General features: G+C 31.3%; 1 protein-coding gene and 1 long non-coding RNA gene across 3 annotated transcripts in view; both read left to right on the top strand.

The window, feature by feature from the left end:
- LOC132717380 (uncharacterized) overlaps window positions 1-12,217 on the top strand; it is a 45,911-nt gene that overhangs the window by 9,422 nt on the left and 24,272 nt on the right. Inside the window, exons 6-7 of the mRNA XM_060700835.1 lie at window positions 254-392; window positions 1,313-1,420. Of these exons, the coding sequence (XP_060556818.1) occupies window positions 254-392; window positions 1,313-1,420 (247 nt within the window). The remainder of the gene's footprint in view (window positions 1-253; window positions 393-1,312; window positions 1,421-12,217) is intronic.
- On the top strand, window positions 5,714-12,007 carry LOC132717383 (uncharacterized). 2 transcript variants are annotated; one of them, XR_009623954.1, is made up of 3 exons: window positions 6,307-6,755; window positions 8,839-8,923; window positions 11,371-12,007. It is a non-coding gene; the product is annotated as an uncharacterized LOC132717383 (long non-coding RNA). The 2 variants fall into 2 exon arrangements; XR_009623953.1 differs by having other exon boundaries at window positions 5,714-8,923.

Here is a 12,217-nt window from a genome sequence, read left to right as displayed (position 1 = left end):
AATAAATTGATCGAACATTTACCATGGTCAATGCCTCTGGGTATTTAAAATAGTTGATTTCGAATAACTTATCCTTTATTCGTAGTTAGTTCGATTACAAAAAGGAGGTAATTGTTTCATTAAAATGTTGTGAATTGTCACTTATAAACTTGTAAAGAATAATACACAATTTCTTAAGGTATACTATTGTTGTTAATTACCACATACTAGTATTAAATCTCAGTTAGTCATAGTATATTTGTGTACATATTAGGTGGATACCACATGGATTCCAAGTCAAAGTCCAATTATTGTCAATGATATGATAGTTGTACGACCAGCGGCCACATTAACGATACAAGCAGGTGTATCTGTTGTCTTCTTGTCAGAGAATTCTGGAATTGAAGTTTGGGGTAAATAAAAAGTTTAAAAGAAATAATAGGAAAACTAACGGTGACTTATAACATTTTCATAGGTTGTTCTACATACAGGCAGTCGGTGAGTGGTCTTTTAATTTCGTCCATATATACTGTAAATAAAGACAAGGTAAAAGGTTCTACATTTCTGGACATTTCATTTGACCCGAGTTTTTCGTAATGCGCATGCTCTATTTCGGTTTCCCGCTGTTACCTAGCTTCATTTTATCTTCACTATGCGGAACGGGGTACACGTAAAGGATATCCGGTACATGACTTGTTTATACATGAAATGCCGGAAATTTAAGAAATTAGTGCAAATAACTGAATGTGCCTACCCGTAGACATTTTGGATTAAATTTGGACCGGTAAGCGAAAGTTGAAAGCGGTCTTAACAGTTTCAGTTGTTTGCATGCATTGTTTTTATTTGAAATAGATAGAATAGATCGATTAATGTTCAAAACCGTCTTCTTACGTCAAGCGATGTCCGATCAAGACAAAAAAGTTTTGGTTTCAAATTCGATCTTTTTCTGTATAAACTGGTATTACAGTAAACAATGTTGGAAACAGAAATCATTTCGTCGATTGCATTTTATTTGGTGAAAATTGGTTGAAAATTAACAAAAATGTGGGACTAATGATAAGGCCGGGTGATAGTTCCCGTGAACCTTTTTACCTTGTCTTTATTTATAGTATATATGGATGAAATTAAAAGAAATCACACACCGACTGCCTTTTGTTCTTCATAGTTTATTTAAACATCACTTACGAACATAAGTAAAAATACACCAAAGTCAATAAGGAAATTGTGTAAATTCCAATCAAACATGTTTAGCATGCTTATTAAATCTTTCTATTTCTACAAATCAGTATGAATAAATTGAAAGTATCGGTCATATAGTGTTTTTGTTTTCAAGGAACTTTCATTTCAAACGGAATACCTGGACTTAATGTATTGTTGAGCTCCGAATATCCGGCTTTGTCGGCTCATTCACGATGGATTGGCATTACACAAAATACAGGAGGTTAGTTATCTAATTTACCCATTATCTTCATTTTTACTCCATCACATAGTTTTTGAAACGTCTGTCCAAACAAACAAAGCTATGGTACAATGTATTTAACATGCATTTTATTAAGTAATTGTATGCACTATGAAATCAGGTAGGTTGACCCTATTTGTTTCAAGTTTAGAAAATGTCCTGATATCAATGATTTCAATAATGCATCAATGTGTCAACAAGTGTCATAGCCGCGGCACATATATTTTACAACTTTAACAAGACAATGTAGCAAACGTTCGATACTGAAAAGTACACTATCAAGTAATATAACGGTGACAAGAATCTTTCAGAAGTAATTTGTCTCTCATATAGTCGGTGTAAAGATAATCGTGTAGTCGGTGTATAGGTAATTATGTTGTTGGTGTATAGGTAATAATGTAGTCGGTGTAAAGATAATCGTGTAGTCGGTGTATAGGTAATAATGTTGTTGGTGTATAGGTAATAATGTAGTCGGTGTAAAGGAAATCGTGTAGTCGGTGTATAGGTAATTATGGTGTTGGTATATAGGTAATCATGTAGTCGGCGTATAGGTAATAATGTAGTTGGTGTAAAGATTATCGTGTACCCGTTGTTTAGGTAGTCGTGTTGTCGGTGTGAAGGAAATCATGTAGTCGGTTTATAGGTTATCATGTTGTCGATGTAAAGGTAATCGTGTAGTCGTTGTATAGGTAGTCGTGTAGTCGGTGTGAAGGTAATCATGTAGTCAGTTTACATGTTATCATGTTGTCGATGTAAAGGTTATCATGTTGTCGTTGTATAGGAAATACCGGGCTGGTGTAAAGGTAATCATGTTGTCGGTGTATAGGTAATTATGTTGTTGGTATATAGGTAATCATGTAGTCGGTGTATAGGTAATAATGTAGTCGGTGTATATATAATCTTGTAGTCCATGTATAAGTAATCATGTTGTTGGTGTAAAGGTAATCATGTAGTCGGTGTATAGGTTATCATGTAGTCGGTGTATAGGTAATCACGTAGTCGGTGTACAGGTCATAATGTAGTTGGTGATAACGTGATCATGTAATCGGTGTAAAGGTTATCATATAGTTGGTGTAAAGGTAATCATGTAGTTGGTGTAAATGTTATCGTGTGGTCGTTGTATAGGAAGTCGTGTAGTCAGTGTGAAGGTAATCATGTAGTCAGTTTACATGTTATCATGTAGTCGGTGTATAATTTCTCATGTAATCGATGTAAAGGTAATCATGTAGTCGGTGTATAGGTAATCATGTAGTCGGTGTATAGGTAATCATGTAGTTGGTGTAAAGGTAATCATGTAGTCGGTGTATAGGTAATCATGTAGTCGGTGTATAGGTAATCATGTAGTCGGTGTATAGGTAATCATGTAGTCGGTGTAAAGGTAATCATGTAGTCGGTGTATAGGTAATCATGTAGTCGGTGTATAGGTTATCATGTTGTCGGTGTATAGGTAATCATGTTGTCGGTGTAAAGGTAATAATGTAGTCGATGTATAATTTCTCATGTAGTCGATGTAAAGGTAATCATGTAGTCGGTGTATAGGTAATCATGTAGTCGGTTTATAGGTAATCATGTAGTTGATGTACAGATAATCATGTAGTCGGTGTATAGGTAATCATGCAGTCGGTGTATAGGTAAACTGTATTTAATTTGAGAACATTCAAAGTTAAGTAACTGATTATTCTAACACGCTCCACATTATTCGCCTATCAAATAAATAGGGCAATCACAGCATAAAAATGAATGCTTTCGCGTCATATGACGTCAGATATGACGCCAGACATGACGTCAGGAAAATTACTTCTACGCTCAATGTAGTTCAACATATTGCTATCTATTCTCACTGCGAAAAAGACATGGATATACGGAAGTGTACGGAATTCCGTATATCATTAATATACGTGTAAGAATACGGGAAACTTGAAATACGGAGATGTACGGGACCGTATATTATACCAGTCCGTACATGACTAGTATACGAACTCCGTACACTCGTAATATACGGGAACTTTGATGTACGAAGTCCGTATTTTACTAATATACGGAATTTTTATAACAAGTCCGTATATTACTAAAATACGAAATTCCGTATTCGTGCAAATACGGAATCTGTATATAGAAATAGCGAATGAAAATTTACTTCTGAATAGCCTATTTTCTGTAAGAGTAAAGAAATAGTCTGATCATATATTTGTCAGACATTTGACAATTAACACAATGCAAAATTTCCTGGAGTTATTAACGCGTCAATTGCGTACAAATAATATCGTCAGTGCACAGAACGTGTAAGACATTCACCTGTAACATGCAGACGCGGTATTCTAGGTTTGCTTTTTAGCATACACCCGCAGATAAATAGCGAATACTTTACAATTGCGATTGCCGATTAGATAGTACTGTTTTGCATTTTGCATCTATGGTGAATCATGTTATTTTGTAATTTCCTTATCATTATCATTATAATATTTTATAATGATAAGCCAAACATGAGAAAATGCTAAAGTTGAAATTGTGATGTTCAAAACATGAATTAATTACAATAAAATCGTGAATCTGTGAAGTTGAAATCGTGAAAGTTAAAATAATTGTGAAATCACGAAGATGAAATCGGGATTGTCCACACAGCAATTAAATTTTACGTTGATATATTATTGATAAATATATAATATTGATATATAAAAAATAGGCTATACATAATATAATACATATACTTGCATATGTAAAAAAAACCCAATGATATCTCATTCATTCATTCATTCATTCATTCATTCATTCATTCATTCATTCATTCATTCATTCATTCATTCATTCATTCATTCATTCATTCATTCATTCATTCATTCATTCATTGAATCAATCTACCAATCATTCATTCATTTATTTATTCATTCATTCATTGCTCATTTATTCATATATTTCTTATTTATTATTTATTTATTTATTTATTTATTTATTCAATCAATCATTCATTCATTCATTTCATTCATTCATTCATTCATTCATTCATTCATTCATTCATTTATTCATTTATTTCTTATTTATTTATTTATTTATTTATTTATTTATTTATTTATTTATTTTTATTTCAGGAAACAAAGATTTGCGTTTCTGTACACAAGTTTTGAATAGAAATCTTATGAAGTTCCGAATTCCCCAATTTTGATTCTTTTCGCGCGGTCTCATTTATGACATAATATTGTGTAATAGCCACGTGCTGTATTGCCATAATCGAAGACAATACTGATTAAGCCGGATATTGATCCGGATATTGATCATAAACGCAGCAGGGTATATCGAGTGTCGGTTTTCTCCGATTAGGTAAGTTAGCGCAATTGGGGTTGAATGTCTTAACGGTATTTTCTAATATAATTCATGTACGAAATAAGGGAATTAAATTGTGATCTCATAACCGAGTTTCTATGTGATTTTGTTCCAGATATTATAAAGACTCTAACCCGACATATTAAAATGAAACAGACATAGCTACTATATTCTTTCCAATGTTTTTGCAGCGTCGTGTTGTTGTTATCCTTTAATTTGGCGGAATTCGTCATTTAAACAAGACACAATTAAGATTTATCTTAAAGTAAACTTTAAAGTACTCTGCCGCCAGGTCCAATTATATCTAAGTTAACAAGCTAGAATCAGATGGATGTCACTGGGGTGTATGTACATGTAATGTTGATAGATGATGTCAAATTATTGGAAATAGCATTTCTTGAAAAATATCATCATCTTCTCCCGAGTTTCCTCGTCTCCCATCAGCCGTGTTTCTGCATAATTCGGTGACTTGAACATTGTTCAGGACAGGGGAACATGACCGTGCTATGTAAATTAACATTTGTTACTTTGTTAAAATAAAATTATGTATCTAGGAAACATTTTTTGTAAAAGTAAATTTCTGTTTAAAAACATAAAAATTGTCGTAGTTTGATTTAAAAACTCAAGTTAAGAACATACTAAATTATATATTGATTTTTAAATTGGACTTTCGAATTTTTACCGATACTCCAAATATCCTTATACTAATAAAGTTTTATTTTAATTATGAAATCCGCAGATAATGTGAAAGGATCTTTATACTTGTATATTTATGTGTGTAAGTAAGAGGTAAGTAAGTAAGTAATTTATTTATTTTAATGGGGATACGGACAAAAGTCCCCCCCCCGGTCGAAAGCCCCCCACTCCCCATTTAGAAATGACAAGGTGGACAAAAGCCCCCCCCCTTTAATTTACACGTAGGACAAAGCCCCCCCCCCTTCAAAAACACAGGTAGGACAAAAGCCCCCCCCCCCAGTCCATCTCCGTCTATCTCTCGTCAGTTTAAATCTGGAACTTAATGTATTTTAACAAATAAATGCAATTGTTTTAAAAGATAATTTACATTAAGATTTAAATTTAAAGGTACAAAAGTTCTAATTTGATTTATTGTGTAATTCGTACTTATAATTCATTGATGATATGAATGTTTTTATGTTTACTTTATTATATATTGTGCAGTACAAATGTAAATTAATATTTTCAGAGAACCGCTTTTCAAAGCTTATCAAGGAAATAAAATTGAAAGGCGCATACTTGTCTAGATTTATTTGAAGTATAACCCAAGTTCCCGAACACTGGGCGTGTAAAAATAGAAAGTAATCAGTCTGGTCTATAAACCTTAGGGAGGCTTTTGTTTGATGGACGGGGGTGGGGGGCTTTTGTCCTGTGTGTAAATTTAATGTGGGTCTTTTGTTTTACCCGCTTATTATTGTTATCACAAAAATTTGTGTAATTTATAAATATTTCTTAGCGCTTCTAAAACGTCTTTTATTATTATTATTATTATTATTATTATTATTATTATTATTATTATTATCATCATCATCATCATTATTATAATTATTATTACTATTATTATTATTATTATTATTATCAAAAAAATGAATAACCGATTGAGCATTAGAATCAAAGTTTTGCCTATGAAAAAGTATCAATGGTTATGTTATACATATATGCAAAGTTATCGTTTATGGATACATGATATTTCCAATTTAATATTGCATTATTTTGGATCGAATAAAGGTCTTAGTATGCTGGTTTCTTACGCATTATCACCGACCTTAGTATAAATCCGTGGCATTATTAATGCTAAATGCTTTATCACACAAACGGTATCTAGGCATATCAAGCGTTTTCAAAACAGCCAATGAGTTTAAAGCGTTGGTTTTGTATCACGTGAATCCTATCAACCAATCAGAAATAGCGCGGGCGAAATGAAAAAAGAAAAAACGGGATTGGAAATGGATAGTAAATAAAATTCAGAATATTGCAAAACAAGGTAGGTTAAAAGTTATTTTTTATCGTTGCAATATCAATATGCGATCAATAGAATAGTTGCATTTTGTGAACAACAGCTTATTTCAGGGTTAAACTGATTTGTTTTTAGAAAACTTTAACACTGTTTAATCTGTTTCGCTATCCAATATGGCCGCCGGATTAGATAATTAAAGCAGGGATATATCCCTAAATTTAGACTGGGAGGTTACGAGTTTGATTTTGATTTCTAAACTGTATCTTGTTTCATTAATAATTTGTATGAAAAATGCAAAAACAAAAAAAAATGAAAAGGGCATTTGTTAAATGCGTTAATCATAACTCCCTTCAGGGTAAAAAAGACACCGAGTTAAAAATTACGATATTTTAACACCGAAGATGTCAAGGTATTACAGCCCCTGGACATGGTAGTACAAAGGGATTAATCAGTGTGTGTGACACGACCTATGTATGCTTAATTGGTCAACTGATTGGACTTTATAATCTTAAGCGATCTCAATTATCACTTAACAGCAGGGGTGCGAATCAATGTGCAAGAAAGATCATATCGAAAAGAGACACTCAAATTCTATTTATTTTAATAGTAATTTATGAAATTGATAGCCGAAAAATAGGTTATGTTTTATCTATTCAATATAATAACAAAAATTATCAGATTTAACAGATTAACATATTTTAAAGGAAAATTGCTTAGTACTTCTAAAAAATAGGTTTTTAAATTTTCAGATAAAATTGTTTCTCAGTCTTGATAATTTAACGAGCAGAATACTTGTTTTATATTCGCAGTTTTTATTTTTATACAAATCCCCATTATTTGATGCAAACATAAGTCAATTTAAAGACTCCGCTCTTTTCAATTTTATTCACTTTTTTTAAGTTTCTGTACACATGTTGTTATATATTTCTTATTTATATTAACCTATTCTTAAATGAATACAAATCTTAAACAAAAATAGGAAACAAACATTTCTTTTTTATTTAAATCATAATACATTTAGATGAATAAATAAAATGAAAATAATTGTCAGAATTTTTTATTTACACTAATACAAAGAATGTGTATGATTGCATGTAATATGACCGACAGGTGTTAAGTTTAACAGTTAACTGTTAATTCACTTACCCTTGGTGTCAAAACATATGAGCCGCGTCAGGACAAAACCAACATAATGGGTTTGCGACCAGCATGGATCCAGACCAGCCTGCGCATCCGCGCACTCTGATCAGGATCCACGCTGTTCGCTATCGGTTTCTCTACTTGTTATAGAGTTTGTAAGCGAACAGCATGGATCCTGATCAGACTACGCGGATGCGCAGGCTGGTCTGGATCCATGCTGGTCGCAAACCCATTGTGTTGGTTTTGTCGTGACGCGGCTCATATGTTTATTTTTACATTGATACGAAGCTTAGATCAGGAGCCTGTTGTCGGTGAAATAATTTTAAAACTCGTGAATATAAAATATCGCAACGAACCAGAAGTTTTAAAACGGTTTTGTTTGTATTGTTTTAGCATTAATAGTAATTAGCAAGATCGAGTTTACTCGCTATTCAGGACAGACAACTCTTGGTTTTCATTCGATATTTTTGGTTATTTATCTACGTTATTCAGGATTACCCAGATTTTAAATTGTATATACATGAACTGAGTTTTCGACATTTACAATGGATTTTTTATTGGACAAATTAAAATTTAAATATTTTTTTCTTATTATAATTAAAACTCTTTGTTTAGTTTTTAAGATAAACATTACGCATCAGGTGATATCGCATGGGTCAGTCACAAACACGCGCCTGTTTGAGGAAACAGTTATTTAATATTTCATTATACATGAATTTAAACGCTTGAAAAACTATTTTGAGCCTTTGTACATCACACATTTTTCGACATTCCATATTTTGACTTATATTTCACATAAAGCAATATGGTAATACTCGCACGCACGAACACACAAAATACATAACTACACATGCACATAAAAGTGAACACGTTCCTACAGTATTAACACTTTCGCACATGTGATCACTTATGAAATATGTTCAATGTGCTCTTTATCATTTTATGCTGAAGTTATATTATGATTTTTCAGGACAGTTAAATCTTCTAGAAATGCAGCTGTGCCCTCTTTACAGCAATTGTAGATGAAGCAAAGTATGGTAGCAAGTTATATAGATGTAAGTTCACGTATATATATTGTTGTGTTTTGTGAATAGAATAAGACAATTACACGGACATACTGTCTGTAAAGAAGAGTTACCCAGACTCATATATATTCCACTCTGTACTGACATCATGTGTTTAATTCTTTCTCAAGGCAAAGTCAAATTTCCTTAATTACACGCATTTATTTTGACAATAATAAATGTGGTAAGTAATTCATACATTGGTTCTCTTTTATATCTTGTTAGAATCAATTCTTAGGCGGAATGATGTCACACTTCATAAAATGATGTCAATTAAGGCATATATGATATAAGCATTTTGCCGCGCATTTGAAAATGCTAAACCATACTTGCTTTTAATATGCAAAAATCAAATATATAAAATATAAGAATTAAATCGAACACACACAATGGTTTGACATAGATGCAATGTGCATGCGACTTTATTTTATTAAATTTGTTTTCTTTTCTTAAACATATTACTGTATCAAAAAATATTCAAGAATTCAAAAACCTAGCTAAACGTCGTTTTCCGGTACTTTCTGTATATAGCTCTGGGGAATTCACCTAATGGATTGTAATAGCGAACTCGATGTTTTCGGCCTTTTTTTTTATTTTTTTTAAATTAAATTGAAATAAAACTGTTATTTCTTTATAAGAAAATAATTAAATATCATTGTATGAATAATTCCATACAAAAAATAAAGTAAATACACAAGTTTACGCAGAAAATAACCTTATTTATTATGGAAGATTCCACTACGTCTGTTTAAATTTTATTGATTTTCATCATAAACAATTTATTTTTTTTGAAAAATTTGAGAGGATATTAAATGAATATTGATAATTTTCAAAAACATCATATTTTTTTACCTTAAACGGTAAAATAATGATAGAAAAATAGAAATATCATGTAACTGTGTTATGTATTTCATTTGGTGTAATTCCCCAGAGCTAAATCCGTAACGTACCGGAAAACGGTGTTTAGCTAGGTTTTCGAAAAGGTCACCTTTCTTAACAGTTTAATCACTTTTATATATGTTATTGATATGTAGTAGTCATAGTACTTTTGCAGTGCAATAGTATTTCGTGCAAACTTAACTATAGTTGAAACAGTCTGTGTACAGTATCATGCATTGGTATAAGTTTGCACCAACTTGCTAAATAGGGCTAAATATAGCTACATTTAAAACAAAATGAGAAGTTAATAGAAAATATCACAGCATTTATAATCTTTACAATAAATGATACAAAACTTTCCTACCTGATTGATAATTATAAAGCAATATTTTTGGGAAAAAGGTGCAATCCGAGCCTAGCTGTCTTGCATTGATATTTACCACAACCTTACCTACTGCATTACGCTGAGAGTTGGTAAATTTGTTGATAATTTAATTTATATAGCTAGCCTGTTTGAAGATAATAAACACAATATGATAGCTGTTTTACACCTGGATAGTGGACTTGACCACCTCGTCACTTAATTATCATACTAAACGCACAGTACTTGTGCGCACGTGAAACATATTGCGTTGATACGTAAATATTTCACGTGCGCACGTAATAGTCGCATTCGCATGTATTAACTAAAATATTTCCTATGTTATTTTATGCAATTGTCACATATGATACGTATATTTTATTATCTGAATTTGATTTCATACTATCAGATTAATGCTATAGGCAAGGGAGGATATTTTGATTTATATTTCGTGAGAATTATCACTTTATTTTTAGAGATGACACACTGTAAGAGATTCTATTGTCAACTTACCTAGTTAAACAGTCTTAACAATAAAAAAATATTAATCTACACTATTGTATATTGAAGGTATTCATTCGTTGCTGAGATTGTTTTTGAAACAATTGAAATTGAAACAAATAATAATGCAAATTTGTTAAGATTAACGTTTAATATAAATGAGAAGTATAGCTGGGTATTCCGCCTTTTACTTAACTGGATATCATTGTGCAAACACGGATCTACATCTGAGTAAAAATATCTGTTCTTTTTAAGCCTTTTTTCAAACGAATTGACTCCTACTAACGACGCTAATTTACATCGTAAAACGATCAAAAAGATTATGTCAGCACTTTTTCCCAATACAATGTTATTTTGTATTAATATATTTTTAATCAATAAAACACTCTTTACATAGAACAAAGATACCATTATCATTTATATTACAGGTGTGAAATAAATATATTCGTAAAGGTTTTATAACAAAAACATATAACTTATCATCCGTCATAGATTAATCATTTCATTTAAATCCTGTGTAAATGGTTGCTTATAAATGACATCTTTATCCTAATAATATAAAATAATTTTGAAATTTGCGTTAGAAAAAAAATGTATAAATGTATACGCTTAAAAATGCTTGTGTATAGTCTTTTTGAAAGTTGTGATAACTATTTCATGACACTATTTAAACAGGATTTTAAACTCTCTTTTTCAGATACACACATGCCGAAGAAGATTGTAATATCTGGAGATAACATTTCCTACGTCACGAAATAGACACCGTCACACTGGTCTACGTAACATTCCTATAGATGATTGATATATTTAAGTGCTTTTAAGAACTGTGTTTGAATGACGAATTTCTGTGAATACGGATTTTTAGTTTTAATTATTATTATTTAAACTTTCTGTAATAATCAATTTGTGCTATGAACTCATTTTCCTAAAATAATATGTGAATGTTAACACGAACAAATGATATGAATATCTTCAAAATATTTTATGGGTGTAATACAAGTGGCTCATAAAAATCATTGTTAAGATAAATAGAATCGAATTTCAAGTTGGTATAGTTTGTTCTAGATTTAAACAACATGCAATTCATAAAGGTTACGGCTTGAAAATATCGAAACATGTACATGTATAACTCGATCTCTATGATACGTATTTCATGACTCTGTATCGCATCATACCGGTATATCGCCGTTCCGTTGCAACGCTACATTAATTTGTCCCTCTGGAATAAGGCTTGCAACAATATATGACTGTTGTAGCGAAGACATGTTTATTTTGTTTAATATATGTATACATATTGAATATATGTTTATGAAATAATAAATATTTAAGAGTGACTCGATTTGGTTTTTACTTTATTATTTGAAATACTCGGGTTACACGACTTACCGGAATCGACCGAATTACCGGAATCGACCGGAATCGGCGGTGAATTACCGGAATCGACCTGCAACTTTGTAATAATTAAACTTTTTAAGTTTTTTCTTGCAATTTTATAAAGTATAAACAATATCAATGATTTATGAAAAGATTTTTATAAATAAAAT

The sequence above is a fragment of the Ruditapes philippinarum genome, unplaced genomic scaffold, assembly GCF_026571515.1.
Source record: "Ruditapes philippinarum isolate M1 unplaced genomic scaffold, ASM2657151v2 ctg621_1_1_1_1, whole genome shotgun sequence".
Taxonomy (NCBI): Eukaryota; Metazoa; Mollusca; class Bivalvia; order Venerida; family Veneridae; genus Ruditapes; species Ruditapes philippinarum.
This window is presented reverse-complemented; position numbering and strand designations above follow the sequence as displayed.